Source organism: Sus scrofa, chromosome 8 (assembly GCF_054392235.1).
Source record: "Sus scrofa isolate SSC_HxYL_T2T_F1_AM1 chromosome 8, Sscrofa_HxYL_maternal_Yorkshire_Landrace_v2.0, whole genome shotgun sequence".
Taxonomy (NCBI): Eukaryota; Metazoa; Chordata; class Mammalia; order Artiodactyla; family Suidae; genus Sus; species Sus scrofa.
The window spans coordinates 5,440,223-5,458,089 of record NC_139390.1 but is presented as its reverse complement, the minus strand read 5'-3'; the positions used below and the strand labels follow the sequence as shown (position 1 = coordinate 5,458,089).

The following is a 17,867-nucleotide window of genomic DNA, read 5'->3' as shown; positions in this document are numbered from 1 at the left end:
GAACTTCTAGCCCCCAGCGTATGAGATGGTAAATTTCTATTTCAAGCCCCCGTTTGTGGTATCTTGCTACAACAGCCCTAGGAAGCCAATGCAGTGATATTGTGGTCTTGTGCATCTAAATAAATTACATCAATCAATCAATCAATACGACCATAACTTAATAAATCATTCTCATAAGTCAGAGGCCCCTAAGATCAGGAGGGAAAAGTGGGGCCCCCATGCACAGAGGGAGGAAAGGAAACAAACCCCAGGTGACTTTTTAAAAAAATTCTTTAAAAAAATCAATATTTGAAATCTTTTTCAACAATCCAGTTACTTATCTGAGATGTTACTGTTGGGTTCATGAATTAAATAAGCATGTTTTATCAGCAGAGAACAAGCGTGAATCACAGGGGAGAGTGTGGGCTTTGCAGCCCTTGCGTTCAATCCAGCCGGGGACCTTGGGCAAGTTACCTAATCTTCGTGAGCCTCAGCCTCCTACGAAGCCTGTCTCCAGGTGTGTAATGAGGACTTAGTGAAGCGATGCTGTGCTAGGTGTCCGATACTGCACTACCACAGGTAAGACGCAAGGTACGTCTGTCCCTAAGCATAAATCTGAGCATGTCCCCATGCTTTAAGGACAGACATTCATGCAGGTGGATTGAAGAAGATCCAGACATACCTGTGCTTGATGGGAAGCAGGAGAAAGACGTATCTTGCTAAAAGCCACAACTTGCAGAAAGAGCAGGAGAAAAACACCCTGCCACCCACTTTGGACAAATACAGCTGGACACGTTTCTTAGTGTAAAGATAGTCTTTATTTGATTTTCATCACCTTTCACTGAAAGAGTGGTTTCCGTCAGCACTGTGTAATCAGGAACCTTGCAGTGCATCTTAGAGGCAGGGCCATTTCTTTAAAAATGGAAGATATCTGTAAGGAGCAGAGTTGGCGGTGGAGGGTATAAAATAGAAGCTTGGTTAAATATAAGCAGGTTTCTATCCATCACAAAAAATGGTCCCACCCCTCCGTTAAAGCAGTACTACAAACACACTCGTTTGCTCCTTCTCAAGCTAATTGTTCATAAAAGAGAAGTTGCTTTGCTTCTCAGCGATCAAATCAACATGCTTGTGTATCTAACCGACCTGGCAAGACACAACCGGGTGAAGCAGAGGCAAGGCTTCTAACTATGTTCAAAACCAGCCCCAGGAAAGGAACAGAGGCAACCACTTTCCAGAAGATGCAGGGACACACAGAGGAAGACCGGTGGGGGCCGTGGCTTCAGCCCACTGTGTCTGGGCACTGAGAGAGCTTCAGTGCCCTCGGGTTCTGTCTCTGGTCTGAGCTGCGGGGTCCCGCCTCTGAGGATCCGGCCGGACAGTGGTCACTGGGATGGGGTATTCCAAGGCATTGCAGTCATCTGAGAGGAACACCAGGTCCTGGAAAAGATGTGCAATGGGCAGGAATGTTGCTACAGGTGGCCCTGGAGCCCATGCTCAACCAGAGGACTCCTGGTTGTCCTCGAAGACTGGGCGGTTGTTCCCCTTTGTGGGAAAACTTCCCCCCTTCGCTCCCCCAAGGACAGCTCATCACATCTTTCTTCACCTTCCCCTTGAATCGCATATATTCTTTTTTATTTTTTTTTTCCATTTTTCTTTTTAGGGCTGCACCTGCAGCATATGGAAGTTCCCAGGCCAGGGGTTGATTTGGAGTTGTAGCTGGCAGCCTACATCACAGCCACAGAAGCGAGGGAGCTGAGCCACATCTGTGACCTATACCACGGCTCACGGCAATGCCGGATCCTTAACCCATTGAGCAAGGCCAGGGATCGAACCTGAGTCCTCATGGATTCTAGTTGGGTTTGTTACTGCTGAGCTACAGTGGGACCTCCTCATATATTTTTTATTATTGAATTCATTCATATGCGGATCCACCAGATGGATAGATGGATGGATGGGTGAGGGATTGATTGAATGAATGGACTTCAATTACTGAGCGACAGCTCCGGGCCAGGCATTGGGGATCCCTTGAGTAACAGCCCCAGATCTCACCTTCCAACACTTTAGAGTCAACAATAGCACTTTTCAGACTGTATTCTAATCATGTCTTCTCCCCGTCCCCCCCACCATGAACAAGGGGGGAGGGAAATGGGTGTTGGAGGAAATGCATGTCTAATCTTTGATGCAAAGTACCAAATAAGTCTTAATAAAGCTTAAAACCAAAACACTTAAGAGCTAATGATTAACGTTTCCTGGGCCAGGCTTGGCACTTCCCTCTCCTTGCTAGGTAGGGTTCTCAGGATCAAGGGAGTTACTGCAGCATCTGGCGTGCACACACTTGTAAGAACAGCACGCACACTTGGGGTGTGCATGCTGTTGTCCTCCCAGCGATCTCATGAGATGGGCCCTAGTCACGAAGGAGGAAACTGTGGCTCGGAGAGGAGAGGGGTCCCTGACTTCCGGGAAATAGGGAGATGAAGGCAGGTCCACCTGATGCTGAAGCCTGTGTGCCTGGGGCCACAGACTCTACTTTCTGCCTCTAAATGAGAGCCGACTCTGCTTTTCCTGCCTCTTTCCCCTGTGCCGCCGACTTCGCCATCACGGAGCACATCTCAGCCCCTCCCCCAGAAAGTTTCCCCTGACCCGGGGCGGGGGGCTCTGGGAATCTTCAGAATTCCTCCGCCCTCTCCCCCATCCCCAGCCCATTGGGCTCCCCGCAGAGTCTGTCCCATGTGGTTGGCAGGGGGTCCTGGGTGGTGGCGGTGGAGCTCGTGGAGGTGAGGTGCCTTGTCCTGGGTCCCCATCACTCACCAAGGGCGGCGGGGGTGAGGAAGGGCGTGGCGATCGGAAGCCCCGCCCCCGTAAACCTTTCTCATCTTCCACCTCCTCGTCCCCCTCCTCTCCCCACCCTTCTCTTAAAGTCTCGGCTGACGACGGGTAGAAAAAGAAGGCTCACTGGCACACTTACTCTCCGGCAGAACGAGTTCATGATGGTGTACAGTTTCCGCACCTTGTCCTTCAGGGCGTCTACCTGGGCCACTCTCCAACACTGGGGTGACGCCACGAAGTCCCGCAGCTTGTCCAACACACAGTAGTTCTGCGAGGGGACAGCAGGGAGGGGTCTCGTGGGAGAAGGCAGGAGCCAGGACCCCACTCCCACCCCGCCCCCCCCCCCAGTAGGCGGACCCCTCTTACGTGTATATCCAGGTACAGCCTGGGCAGGTATCTCACACAAGGCTCCTGCAGGAAGGGAAACCTGTCATGTGAAGCCCGCAGGGACGTATCCTCGGGCTGCTCACCGGAGGTCCTCGGCCACCCTTCCAACAGCCAGACCAGCCCCGGATCCCTGGGGCTTTCCTTGATGCCAACATGCATAGTACTTTTTATACCAAAGGCCACCTTCCTCCCAAAGTGGCACACTGCTCTTCTAGAATAGACGTGTAGAAAGCAATCTTTCCATTTAACTATGAGTTGGGGAACTGTCCTATATATGCCATATAAATATATATAGAGATACAATATACACATGTATGTGTCTCTAAATATGTATATCAGTGGGTGTATATATGTAAGTGTGAATATATATATATATGTTTATTTTATGGTTGCACACATGGCATGTGGACATACCTGAGCCAAGGATCAAATCTGAGCTGCACCTGCAACCTATGCCACAGCTGCCCCAGTGCCAGATCCTTAACCCACTGCGTCAGGCTGGTGAGCAAACCCGGCCACCACGGAGACAATGCAGGATCCTTAACCCGCTGCGCCACAGTAGGAATTCCTGTCTATGCATATATTTAGACACCTCTACAACTGTAATCTAGACATAGTAACATATGTATATATATGTGTATATATATATATATAGTGCATATATAGTGCATACAATGGAGATATAAACCGCATGTGTCTTTACGCTTTCACCTCTCACTGTGTTTCGCTCTTGCTTCTGGGCTGGCCTCCGGGCCCGAGGACCCAGAGTCTGGTCCTGCCCAGCCAGTAATCCCCTGTGTGACCTGGGGTAGGTCTGCTTCCTCTTTGCGCCTCCGTCTCCGCTGTGAGATTGGAGGTGGAACACATCCTTCCAGCTCTGCCGTCCTGAGCCTATGCATTTCTCAGCTTTCAAATCATATTTTTTAAAAGATGATTGCTGTCCATATTCAATGACAAGGGATTGTGGGTAGATTGGGGTGCGACAATACAACCAAATACTGTGATAAAGGAATATCCATTTATTTGACAATTGCATTGAAAAGTAACCTACAGGAGTTCCCTTCGTGGCGCAGTGGTTAACGAATCCGACTAGGAACTATGAGGTCGCAGGTTCGATCCCTGCCCTTGCTCAGTGGGTTAAGGATCTGGCGTTGCCATGAGCTGTGGTGTAGGTTGCAGACACGGCTCTGATCCCGCGTTGCTGTGGCTCTGGCATAGGCTGGCGGCTGCAGCTCCGATTCAACCCTTAGCCTGGGAACCTCCACCTGCCTCGGAAGCGACCCTAGAAAAAGGCAAAAAAAAAAAAAAGAAAGAAAAATAACCTACAGGAAGTTCCCATTGTGGCTCAGTGGAAACGAACCCAGCTAGTAGCCGTGAGGACATGGGTTCAATCCCTGGCCCCGCTCAGCTCAGTGGGTTAAGGATCTGGTGTTGCTGTGAGCTGTGGTGTAGGTCACAGACGTGGCTCAGATCCTATGTTGCTGTGGCTATGTGTAGGCTGGGAATTTCCATATGCCTCAGGTGCAGCCCTAAAAAGCAAAAAAAAAAAAAAAAAAAAAAAAAAGGAGAACTGCAAAACTGTTGTGCTGTTGTCCACACACACACACACACACACACACACACACACACACAGAGAGACACACGAATACCTATGCACTCCCAGAGAGCTGAAATCCTATACCCTCTGGAATGTGATGGCAGCTGTCACCTCTAGGGGGTAGAATTGCAGTAATATTTATTCTCTTTGTCTTTTGTGCCTTTTCTGACCGTTTTCAAAGTAGATGACTTTGACAATTTGAAAAAAAAAAAAAAATACACATCATTTAACTTTCCAAAAGGAAAATACGAAGAAGGTGCCGGGGTGTCGTCAGCCCCTTCTGAGGATGCTGCATTTTATTTAAGGTGTTTTACAAGCCGCCACACTTTGAAATGTTGCCAGAACTTTGAAGTGTAATGCGTTTTGTTTCTACATTGGACAAGCAGTCAGGAGGCAGGATTCTAGTCCTGGGCGACCACCAACTCTAGTTCGGAGCCCCCGGACCTTCACCTGAGCAGCCGTAAGAACAGCCGCGGATGACCTGGGGTCCCCCTCACAGACTCTGTCTGTATCTACCCCTTAAATCCTCCAGCTGCCTGAAGCTGGCGAGGGGGTTCAGCCATCCCCTCTTTCAGCTGCAGATGCTGAGATTTGGGGCTGGGTAGTTTGCTCAGGGTCCTATAGCCTGGTGAGGGCTGGAGGGCCTCTGGGGGTGGCCTGCTTGGCAAGTGCCAGCTAATGGAGAGAATAAATAAACCTAACTCTTTGGCCCTCCAATTCCATAAGCTGGAATTCTGGAGGGCTTTTCTTCTCTTCTTTTCTTTTCTTTTGCCTGTTCCATTTTACAACTGATCTTCTGATATTTGCTAGCTAGTTATAAGCAAAAATGCAATGTCTTTAGTTAAATTTTTCCTTGTATTTAAAAGGAAGCCCAAACCCTTGGTATACTATTTAATAGGATGGGAAAAAAATACACATACCCTTGAAATTAACATTGACCAGAAAAGAAAAATAGGTCTAAAGGCGAATTTTTGAGAACCGGGTCTGCAGGGACCTGGCGGTCCTCGAGCGGGCTGAGGTCACTCACCGAGGCCTCTGTGGCCTGCAGCCTCTGGAAGTCAGCCGTGATCTCCCGGCTCAGGGCCAGCATCCTGGAGTAGCACGTCGGGGGAGTCGGCTGCGCGGCGGGAGGCCGGGCCAGGAGCAGCAGCAGCAGAGGGAGCAGCCGGGGTGTCATGGTGCAAAGGCAGCCTGACAGCAGCCTGATTGCATCCCGGCGCCGGCCGCCCCTTTAAGCAGGGGCTTGGGGGTGGTCCTCCACGCCTCCATTTCCTGTGGGTCCCAGCCAAGGCCAAGAGCACGCCCACCTGGCCGGGGGACACAGGAGCCTTTCAGACCTAAAGGCTGCTCTGGTGCAGAGGAGGGGCTGCGTGGGTTGGGGGGATGTGGGACGCCTAGAAGGGAGACAGGGTCTTCCTCTCATGCAACTTGCAACAGAACTTTCTCTCTTGGCAGCAGCTCTTCCTGAAGTGGCAGGACTGGCGGATGAGGGGGCAGAGGCCAAGGATGGAGACAAGGCTGAATGAGCAGGCGGTTCAGCTAGAGGGGAGGGGTGGCCAGGAGCTGCTTCAGTTAGAATGGGGACTGTTTTGTAAAACTGGCTGTTCGCTTGCAGCAGAACTGGGGGCAGGAAAGCGATGGGAAGTGATGGGTTGAGCACCCGCGATCCGGGGCTGGGTGTCAGGCAGCCTAGGTATCAACATCCACCCACCACTGGTCAGCCAGGGGGCCCTTGGGCGGTCACTTGCCCTCTGAGCAGCTGAGCCGTTGCACCTCAAAGACAGGCTCCTTTCTGTGTGTGATGGGGGAGGCGGGAGCTCCCAGCACAGGCCCTGGTACAGTGCAGACCCATGGAAAGGGTTGGTTCTCCAAAGGTGCATCTCTTCTGGCGATGATGCTATGCAGGCAGCTCTCCTGTAAATACGGGGGACTGGGTACCAGTTACAGGAAAAAGGTCTCCCCTCCGTGCTAGGCGCCTGGCAGGGGACCCACTTCTTCGATGACCTTGGGCAGGTGTCTAAGCTCTTTCTTCCCTCTCCTTATCTGGGAAATGGGGGTGAAAAGATGCTGAGCTAGGACCACAGTCTGGGCTAATGTCACTCTCTCCTTTCCTACAAGCATCCCTGTGAAGCAGGTGCCGTGGAAAATGGTCCCATTTTCCAAGTGGGATAATTGAAGCTGGCAGAGTTCCAGCTACTCACCCAAGGTCACCAAGTAGGAGGCACATGGGTCCAAGAGGGCTCCGTGCCTTATCTTCGTTCCATTCTCCCACCCCGCAGAGGGGAACCAGGATGGAGCAGGACTCTTCTAAAATCAGAGGTGAGTTTGGGGTTTGGGGCTTCCCCAGACCAAGGAACGAGCAAGGAGAAGGAGCTGCCAAGAGAGAGGAAGGTTCTTCCTTCACAGCGAGCACCACATATGCAGCAGCGGTGAGGCAGCAGCCTCATTTATGCACCTGCTGTCTCAAATGCCAGGAGCCTCACAGAAAGTACTGAAGGGGATGGGGTTATTCCCATTTCCCAGATGAGGAAACTGAGGGCCCCAGGGGATAGGAAACTGTCTGAGCTCACAAGGCAAAGAAGGGAAGGGACCAAGCCGTGGACCTGTGTCTGCCTGTCTCCAAAGCCTGCCTCCCTGCAGAGGGGCACAGAAGAGGGGCCAGGGCGGGCGCCCTTCTCAGAACAAAACAACCAAAGATGAGGACCATGGGGTCGAGGAAAGGATCAGAGAGTCTGGGACCTGGGGTGGCCTCGCGAATGAACACCAGGGAGGGAAGCCCAGCCCCAGCCTCTCCCCTGTCTCTGTTTGCTCAGAAAAATCCCTTCCTGACCCTGGTGCCTCCGTAAACAACAGCATCAGCGCGGGTAGCCAGAGATCCCTCCTTGCCCAGACATTGGATGTTGCTAGTTTTCTGTATTCAAGCCCGGGGCGGAGATCACAGCCCTGTCTTCCTGTTTTCCAGGTGAGAGCCTGTTCTCTAAACGCCTTTAGTGAGATGGCCTGGGGACAGTCTCTTGGGCGCCCTCACGTCGGGGCAGCGGGAGGCGGGGGTGGCACCCAATACACACAGGGCAGAACTCTGTGTGCTGGGAGGTGCGAGCGCCAAACCCAGACGTGTTTTTCTACTGGATGAAGGGGTCTCCTCACTCCCTGCACGGTGGTGCCTGGAGGGTGGGCCTCCCTGGTAGACACGCCGGCCCCAGCTGGGGATTCCAGCCTGCTTTGACGTGCTCCAGGGCTTCTGGATGTGCTCAGCGAAGGAGCTTCAAATTTGGGACAGGGAAGGAAAACAAGCCTACGCACCCAAACAAGGCCCGAGGAGACGTGGCTGTGCTGGAAAACAGGCGTTTTTTGCACACTTGATGGCGAAAGAAATGTGTCTCTGGGAGATTGGCCTTGTTCCACCCCGGACCCATGTATGGTTGTCGAGGAGGCTCCTGGGGCAAATCTGAAGCCTCCCCTGTGCCCTGAGCCCCAGGCATCCTGCTCTAACCAGATCCCAGCCACCTTCCCACCCACCCGGCACACCTGCTGCATCCTGATTTGTCAGCAGCCAGCGCCCAGCCAGGCGGAGCAGATGCTCGGGAAAGCTTTGCAGAATTAACTTGATGGCTGATAATCTCATTAACTCAGAACGAGGGACAAGGAAATTAAGAAACCAACAGAGCACAGCCTGAGTCAGCTCCACTGGCTGCCAGGGAGACCCTGCCCCGGATGCAGGCAGTCTCAGGGGACCCGCGTGTGCATCTGCTCAGAGAGATCTCCTTGGCACTGCCCTTCCCCCAGGCAGCCCCTTCCCTGTCTCCTTCAGCATCGGACTGTACCACCTGGAAGGTGAATGTTAAAGACGAAGGCTGGGGAGTTCCCGCTGTGGCTCAGTGGGTTAAGAACCCGACATAGTGCCCGTAAGGCTGTGCTTTCAATCCCTGCCTTGCTCAGTGAGATCCAGCATTACTGAAAGCTGCAGCACAGGTTATAGATGTGGCTTGGATCCCGTGTACCTGTGGCTGTGGCCTAGGCCAGCAGCTGCAGCTTTGCTTCAACCCCTGGTCCAGGAACTTCCCTATGTTGCAGGTGCAGCCGTAAAAAGAAAAAAAAAAAAAAAAAAAAGAAGGCTGGTTTGCATTTCTCTAATAATTCGTGATGTTGAGCATCTGTCTATGTGCCCTTTGGCCATCCGTCTGTCTTCTTTGGAGATCTTCTATTTAGATCTTCTGCCCATTTTTCAGTTGGGTTGTTTGTGGGGGTTTTTGTTGCTGTTGTCCAGTTGTATGAAGTATTTGTATATTTTGGAGATTAGACTTGTGGTTGCCAAGGGGTGGGGGAGGAGTGGGATGGACGGGGAGTTTGGGGTCGGTGGATGCAAAGGATTACCTTTAGAATGGAGGAGCAATGGGGTCTTAACTGGACAGCACAGGGAGCTCTACCCAACCTCTTGGGATCAAACATGATGGAAGACTGCATGAGAAGAGGAATGTATACATTATATATATATGACTGAGTCACTATTCTGTACAGCAGAAATTAACACGACACTGTAAATCAACTCTACTTTAACAAAAAAATACCCAGGCTGGAATTTCCCCATAAACTGAAGCCTCCGTCCTCTCCCAAAGGTCTCTCTCAACCCCCTTCGTGTCTGAGAAGAGCAGGGGCCCCATGGCATCATGGTACCTCGCTCTGTCACCGTGGTACCCCGTTATGTCAGGAGAGCTGAACAGACAGAGCTAATGAGAGGGTGACTATTTCTCAGCCGTTTTCTTCTAAAGGATTCTTCACTCATTCTCCAGACACCTCTTTATTCACCATGAGTCAGCTGTGGGCAGGCCTGAGACAGAAAACAGGGAGCAAACAGCAAACGACAGAGATGGAGAGGCTGTCATCGTGGAGAAGAATGATGAACTCAAGGTGAGAGAGAGAGAGGGAGACGGAGAGGAAGCTTGGAAGACGCTAAGCTGCTGGCTTCGAAGACGGAGGAAGAGGCCACATGCCCAGGAGTGCAGGAAGCCTCTGGAAGCTGAGAAAGGCCAGGAAAAGACCGTCTCCTGGCGCCTCCAGAAGGAAATGCAGCTCCACCAAGATCTTGACTTTAACCTGGTGAGACGCAGGTGGACCTGCGGCCTCCAGCACCGCGAGAGAATCAACTTGTTACTGGTGTGTGCTTGTTTGTTTTAGGGCCACACTCACAGCATATGGAAGTTTCCAGACTAGGGGCTGAAATAGGAGCTGCAGCTGCCAGCCTACACAGCAACGCGGGATCCAAACCTCATCTGTGACCTACACCACAGCTCACAGCAACACTGGATCATTAACCCTCTGAGCGAGGCCAGGGATTGAACCCGCATCCTCGTGGATACTAGCTGGGTTCATAACCCGCTGAGCCGCAATGGAAACTTCCCAACTTGTACTGTTTTAAGCCACTCAGATTGTGGTGACAGACTACGGCAGCCACAGAAAACTGATAAACCATCTCTTGGGGGTCAGTAGGGTAACAGGTCAAGGTTGCAAGGAAATTAGACAAGACCCATGTCAATTGCCTGGCGCTCGTGCTTCCTTTACAGTTTCTTTGTCAAGCATTCATCCAGTGCCTGCTTGCTTACCTCCCTGGATGGGGAGCTCATTGCCCGCTAAGCCTGCCCTCCAGTCTCTGGGTGGTTCTGAACAATACATGTGTTCTTCCCAAGGTGAAGGTGAGAAGTGCTGACTCCCTGGAGCTCCAGGAACTTCCATAGAACAGCCCTGGGTGATTCTCAGGCTACCACTCATCCACGCCCCACCTCGAGTCAGCTCTCTTTCACCCGAATTTCTTGAAGCTTTTCCATGGAAAGTGGCCTCAAGATCCTTCTCCACAATTGTGTTTGTTGTTTCTTTTCTTCTTTTTTTTTAATTCATTTATTTTTTCTGCTGGGCAGCATGGGGACCAAGTTACACATTGATTGTTGTTTCTTTACCCAGAGTCTTTCTCCTCCCAGGAGCCATGTCTAAAGCAGAAATCCACGCTTGCCAGCCCCTCGTTCACATGCTCCCTTGGTTCCCTGAGACCCATAAGATAGTCTGAGGTCAGTGGCCTGGCACTGGCGGAGCTCTCTGGCCAGTTCTGCCAGCCTTTCCTGCACATTTATCAGTTAAGATCCCATGATGGTGATGCTGATGAAAGCGAACCTCGGAAGAGCTGCCTTGCTCCAAGCCTGGACAAGGAGTAACGCCTTCATTCTAGCGGCATCATTCGCAGGCCCTGAGGCCCAGAGAGGTGGAGGCACTTGCTCCTAATCACACAGCATTAGCAATCCCCAGGGTCGGTGATGCTCACACCCAAGTGGCCTTTGTCCTTCGCACACACTGTTCCCTCTTCTCAGAACTTCTTTTCGGCTCCTGCTTTCCTGGTTTGTTCCTCCTCACTCTTCCAGACTGAGCTGAAATGCCACTTTCTCCAGGAAGCCTGCCTTGACCTACAGAAGCTAGATTGGGTCCCCTCGGCCTGCACAGCACCCCCGCCCCCCGCACTATCCTCTACTCTGCCACTGCGCTGTCCACTTTGGCCGTTGTCTGTTTGCTGGTCTGCCCCCTACAGGCAGAGCAATGTCTTTGTCTTCGGGTCCACAGCAGGAAAGCCAGGTCCAACGCAGAGCGGGGGTTTCGTCAACATCTCTCTGCTGAATGGAAGTGCTTGTCCCCAGATGGGCGCACCAGCTGCCTTGAGAGGTCTGGCCAGAATGAGGTTGTCACCTCCTTGGTTTGTGCCCCTCTTGTGTCCGTAGGACTATAATTGTGGGTTACAGAAAACATAGCTTGAGATACCCATGGATGGATTTTCTGGAAAGTGTGGCTTGGACATGCAACGGTAGTTTGAAGCTCAGAAATGGTTTGCTCTAGGCACTCAGTGAAGTCACCAAGAAATTGTCTTATTCTGTCTCCCTCTTCCATACCATGAGATTTTTGTTGTGGTTTTGCTGCTGCTGTTGTTGTGTGGCTGCCCCCGTGGCATGAGGAAGTTCCTGGGCCAGGGATTGAACCTGCCCTACATCAATGACCCAAGCCGCTGTAGTGACCATGCCAGACCCTTAACCCACTGCGCCACAGGAGAACTCCACCATGATGTGCTTCTGGTGTGTCACCTATGCCAGGCTGTTGTCCCTGGTTATTCCAACACTGCTCCAGGTGTTAAAGTGAAGGCATTTGCAGATGTGATTAAAGTCCATAAGCCATTGACCCTAAGGAAGGGAGATTATCCTGGACATTCTGGGTGGGCCTGGTTCAATCAGTTGAAAAACATTAAGAACCGAACTCAAGCAGAAGAATGTCCTGAGGAAGAAGAAATTCTGCTTGTGCAGTAGCTTTGGCCTGTCCCCTGGAGTTCTAGCTTGCCTTTCCTGAAAGCCTGCTGCACTGTTTTGGACTTTCTTAGCCAGACTCCACCACCCTGTCAGCCAATTCCTTGCAATGAAATAATCTCCGCCTACATCTCTGCTTCTGGTGCTGCTTCTTGGGTTGGACCTGAACTGACACGTGTATCCCTGGCTCCATCCGAAAGCTGGGTCCCCGTGTGGTCACAAGGTGGCTGCCAGTAGACTCCAGGACACACGCTCTCCCATCCCTCTGAGAGGCCACCTGCCCTCCCATCCCCTGACCCCTGACAGAGGTCCTGACCTCTGTGCTGCAAGCAGACCCTGCCCTTGTCTGTCTGGTAAACTGGTATTTTCAGTCCGCAGCTCCTTTTTAGCCTTTCTAGACAAAGAGTATGAATCCTTTCCTCCCGACTGTTCAGACTGGTGTATTCCAATAAGCGACACAGGTAACCTGGGACATCCTCTTGGTCCCCCGCCCCAGGGCATTATGGGAAATTCCTGAGCAGTCTGTAAGAAGTAGGCACTTTTGTTGCTCAGCTGAGACACAGGATCGCACCTTTCTGGAGGGTTCCCTATGTTCCTGTCCTGTGCCTGCTTGTGATGGCAGCCAAGGTTGAAATGACCACGGCCAATCTCAAATCCCCTCTGTTGCCCAACAAATCGTCAGTTGCTGTTTTTTTTTTTTTTTTTTTTTTTTAATATTATTTATTTATTTGTATTTTTGCCATTTCTCGGGCTGCTCCTATGACATATGGAGGTTCCCAGCCCAGGAGTCAAATCGGAGCTGTAGCCAAAGGCCTACAACAGAGCCACAGCAACATGGGATCCAAGCCGTGTCTGCGACCTACACCACAGCTCACGGCCATGCCGGATCCTTAACCCACTGAGCAAGGGCAGGGACCGAACCCAAAACCTCATGGTTCCTAGTCGGATTCGTTAACCACTGAGCCACAACAGGAACTCCCACCAGTTGCTGTTTTTGCCAGTAACAGGTTCCCTCCTACAGAAAATATCACACTAGAGCCACAAAGAGTCTGAGATGCTGACCTCAGGGGCTGGTGTAGGAAGCCCCTCCTCTGGCAAAGAGACCGCCTCTGAGTTTCCCTGCTCCTGCCTGGGTTCTGAGGTCAGGAGCCAGGGCCCGTGGAGGCCAGCGCTGTCCTGACCAGCAGTGGCAGCCAGGAGGTATTTGAGGAAGGGGTGTAGGCTGAACAACTAGCCGGTATGTTGTTTCCAGGGTTCCTGTTGACAGCATGTTCCCTTGGTTAAAGGCCACACATCTCCCCCTGTTTATGTGATGTGTTTTTGAGCTTATGACTTGCGCGCCTGGCAAACCCAAGCGGAAAGTTGGCCCACATGGCCCAGAGCGAAGGAATGAAGACAAACACCAAGGCCAGGTTTTGCTTCGGGGCAGTGATTACAAACGTAATCCCCGTTTAGGAATAGAGATCCCTCTATAAGCCTTAAAACATGGATTCAAATTTTAATGGGAACCGCTGTGCAGGACAAATTCTCCCCAATGTTTTCCTTGGACCTGTTTATGTGAAAGGATTCAGAAAACATCCTTCAAGAAGAATCCGAGGTTGGCCTAGAAGAAAGAGCACGGGCTTGGGAGTAATAGAGAGCTCGGTGTAAATGTGGCTTCTGTTAGGATGTGCTTGTGCAAATCTTGTCACCCTTGTCTTCCTCCAGTGTGTGGGGTTTGTAACCCTTCTTATCCAGAGTTCGTGTGAAGATGAAATAAACTCAAGACAGCCAGAGTGACGCTGGGGGCTGCGGTTTTCATTTTCTTAACCCTTTCTTCCTTTTCATTGTTGTCCTGCTTATGGGCCTTATTCACTATCTCTGTCTTAGGCTAATTCTTACCCCCTTCCCATGATAGGCATGGGGATGGCACGTGGCCCAGGGTGGACCAATCAGCATCCTTCCCTGGGATGAACTGACAGGTACAGGAAGAAAATCGCTATCTCATTCCATCAAGGTCCCTACACGGTTGCCAGCAGTTGTCTCTCCTGCCCTGGAGTGGGCCTCTCTGCTGGAGGACGAGGCGAGGCCAGAAGCAGAGCCGGGAGATGGATGGAGGAAGAGTCTGGATGGAACCGCATTCTTGAGTCCAGTCCCAGAGGCCCAGCCCAGGAATGCCTCCTGGGACTCTGTAAGCTGTCCGGGGGTCATTTTTTGCTAAACCCCTAGTATTTCCCTTTGGTAGAGCTGGTTCCAATGAAGTATTTTTCTATCCGTTGCAAGCAAAAGAGCTTTGACGGATACAGTAGCCCACAGAGGGGACAGGGCAGAGCCAGGGCTCACAGCCAACGCTTTCTCTTGCGTGAGTCACGATGCGTGGCAGTCACTAGTGCTGGTCATCAAATACAACCAGTCTGCTCTCTCCTGGACCCAAGCCAGGACTCGGCTTCCCTGCCCCCTTGAAATGATGTGTGGACATGCGAGTTATTTTGTGCAGCAACCCAGGAGGACATGATGGGTTTTGCTTAAAGAGCCCATGTGTGCTTTGCCGCTTTCCCTTTCTCTCTGCTATTGAAGCACTGAGTTACAGACAGCAGCCTCACCCTTAGGTGGGGAGGAGGACCTGGAGCCACCTGTGGTGTGGACGAGGGTTTGTTTGTTATAACAGCAGAATCTAACCCAGTCTGACAGCGGTAGACCGACTTCTACCATGACCTCCAGACGCCTGTAGAACGCCATTCCCCCGAGTGTGCATAAGGCATCACTCCTGGGATTAGGTTGGTTATACAGACAAAGGGATTTGGTGGATGTCCTAGGTTACTCATCAGCGCCAGGCCATAATAAGTCTAGACAGCCTTCCCAACGTGCTTTGCCATCCTGGCCAGAAATGCGCACGCAGATCAGGGAGGGTCCTGCATCTGGTCAGGGGTGGAAGATAAGGCAAGATAATCGGCCAAAGGAAGACAAAGACCAGAAAGATCTGACCTAAGTGGGTTTTTTTTTTTTTTAATCTTTTTAGAGCTGCACCTGCAGCATATGGATGTTTCCAGGCTAGGAAGATCTAATTGGAGCTGTAGACACCAGCCTATGCCACAGCCACAGCAATGCATCTGTGACCTACACCACAGCTCACAGTAACGCCAGATCCTTGAGCTGCTGAGCGAGGCCAGGAATCAAACCCACATCCTCATGGATTCTAGTCGGATTCACTTCCACTGCACTGACAGGAATTCCCTGAATTGTGTTTCTAACAATAAACTTTATACCTGTTTTTACAGTCTTTGCTTCCTTGAAACATTCTTGCTTTCAACAGGGGGCAAGAATCAGGGCAATTTTGCTTTTAGACTTTAGCTGGTCTTGTGGCCGGGATTCCTGGTTTGCATCCAGGCTGCATAGCCTCACGCCCTGAATAGAGAATTAAGATCTCGCTCAAGCCATCACTCACTGCTGTCTCTCCGAAATCAGTACCATCACATCCCCATTTCACAGGCGAGGCTACTCCTAAGGTTAGACGGTGAGTAAACTTGCTCAAGGTCACACCATGAACTAACAGTGGCGCCCAGGTTCAGACTGGACAGGCTGGCTCCAGGCTGCGTTCCCAACTCCCCTCTCACCCACCACCTGAGAGAAAGGAGGCAGGAAGTGTGTGTTGGGGAATGGATAAGAAAATGAGAACACGAATAATAGGAAGGAAGAAAATAATTTTCTTATAACACTAACAAGCTGTGTGATACCAGATACCCTATCTCTGAACCTCAATTTCCTCGGAAAATGAAGGGTGACTCTATTTAAAACAATGTTCTAGATTGTTCTCCATTCCTTTTTTTTTTTTTTTTTTTTTTTACAATTTTCAAACATTTTATGGAACTATAGTTGGTTTACAGTGCTGTGTTAATTTACACTGCACAGCTAAGTGACTCAGATACATATTATTTTTCATATTCTTTCCCGCTATGGTTTATCACAGGATATTGAATAGAGTTCCCTGTGCTGTACAGTGGGTCCTTGTTGTTTGGATTTTTCTCCTTGTTAAATGTTAAATTCATTGATTTTAAGGGGCTGGTCGTGGAGTTCCTGTTGTGGCTCAGCGGGTTGAGAACCTGACTAGTACCCGTGAGGATTCAGGTTCGATCCCTGGCTTCGCTCGGTGGGTTAAGGAACTGGCGTTGCCATGAGCTGTGGTGTAGGTCGCAGATGTGCCTCAGATTCCGAGTTGCTGTGGCTGTGGTGTAGGCTGGCTGCTGTAGCTCCAATTCACCTCCCAGCCTGGGAACTTCCATATGCTGCGGGTGTGGCCCTGAAAAGAGAGACAAAAAATAAGGGGCGCATCACGGGCATTCGGGGTCCTCTCTGCCAGGGCAGCACCAGCCTGCTGGGCACCACGGCCTGAGTGTGGGCTCATGGGCACATCAGCTCAGAGCCACCCTTTGCAAGGTGCATGCCCCCTGGATTCTTGGTGTCCTGAGCTCCCCCACCCCCAGAGGGAGGCGGTCATGACGTTTGACGTGGGGTACCTGGTTTGGGCAGAATGGGGGTGCTGACTCAAGAGCAACCTCCCTTTCCACACCCCGTCTCTAGAGCCCCTGGCAAAGTCCCTGTTTGTTAGCAGGGCTTGTATTACAGATTGCATTCAGAGGTCAAGGTTTTTCCCCCTTTGTTTTGTTTATTGGGCACTCAATGATTCACTTAGCTGCCTCTTTTCAATCAATGAATAGAATTGACTTAGCTGAACCAATAGGCTGGTTGCTTTGGTGTCACACACAAGGGACCAGAGTTTTTTTTAATGTAGAACTGGAGACCCGTAGCTGGGTTTGTCTCCTGATTTATGAAAAATCTATACTACAGTTTCCATCTGTAACGATTTCTTTTCTAATAAAAGATGATCCATTTCTCGTGCCACGTAATGTGTATTTCTCGTTATGCTAAATTTTGTTCATGGTGGTAAAATATACGTAAGGTGGAGGTTTTAACCCTTTAACCCTTTTTAAGCATCAGGTTCAGTTGCATTAAATACACTCACGCTGTCGTGCAACCAACACCACCATCACTTCCAGAACCTGCTCCTCTTCCCCAACTGAAACCGGAACCCTCAAACACTACCCGCTCCCCCATGTCCGCTCCCCCAGCTCCAGGCACTCACCTTTCTACTTTCTGTTAGACGGCTGGTTTGTTTTTCTCTGTTCTTGTTTTGTTCTAATGGTCACACCCACAGCACGTGCAAGTTCCCAGGCCAGGGATTAAATCCAAGCCACAGCTGCAGCAATGCCTGATCTTTTAACCCCCTGCACCAGGCCAGGGACCGACCGTGCCTCAGCAGAGAGCCTCAGCAGCTGCAGTCCGCTTCTCAACCCATATGCCACAGGGGGAACTCCGGTTTTTAAAATACATGCAAATGCCATGCATGAACCCTGGTAATACACTGGGCATTGTGATGGCCTTTTATCTAGGTCCTTTCATTCCATTTATTTTCTTAAATTTTACCGGAATAGAGTTGACTCACAAAGCCGTGTTGATTTCAGGTGCACAGCAAAGCGTGCGCGTGACACACACGCACACATCCATTCCCTCCATATGCCTTCCCCCTGTGTGTTAGGTCACTACACAGCATTGAGTAAATTTCCCTGTGCTCTACAGGGGGGCCCCACCACCCATCTTAGGCCAGCTTGGTTTAAAGGCTTAAACTCAAGCCAGAGATCTAAGCTCTGTCACTTTCGAACTGTGTGACTTTCTCTCTTTCCTTCCCCACAGTCTCATCCTTCTCACACTCA

At 50.9% G+C, this 17,867-nt stretch overlaps 1 protein-coding gene across 1 annotated transcript; it reads right to left on the bottom strand.

Moving 5' to 3' along the window:
- Positions 1-774: 774 nt before the first annotated feature.
- On the bottom strand, positions 775-6,703 carry CYTL1 (cytokine like 1). The gene is made up of 4 exons (XM_003356855.6): positions 5,817-6,703; positions 3,172-3,216; positions 2,945-3,073; positions 775-1,416 (listed from the first exon to the last, which is right to left on the bottom strand). Exons 1-4 carry the CDS (start codon positions 5,964-5,966, stop codon positions 1,291-1,293), a joined length of 450 nt encoding a protein of 149 aa, XP_003356903.2. The 5' UTR covers positions 5,967-6,703; the 3' UTR covers positions 775-1,290.
- Positions 6,704-17,867: the final 11,164 nt, after the last annotated feature.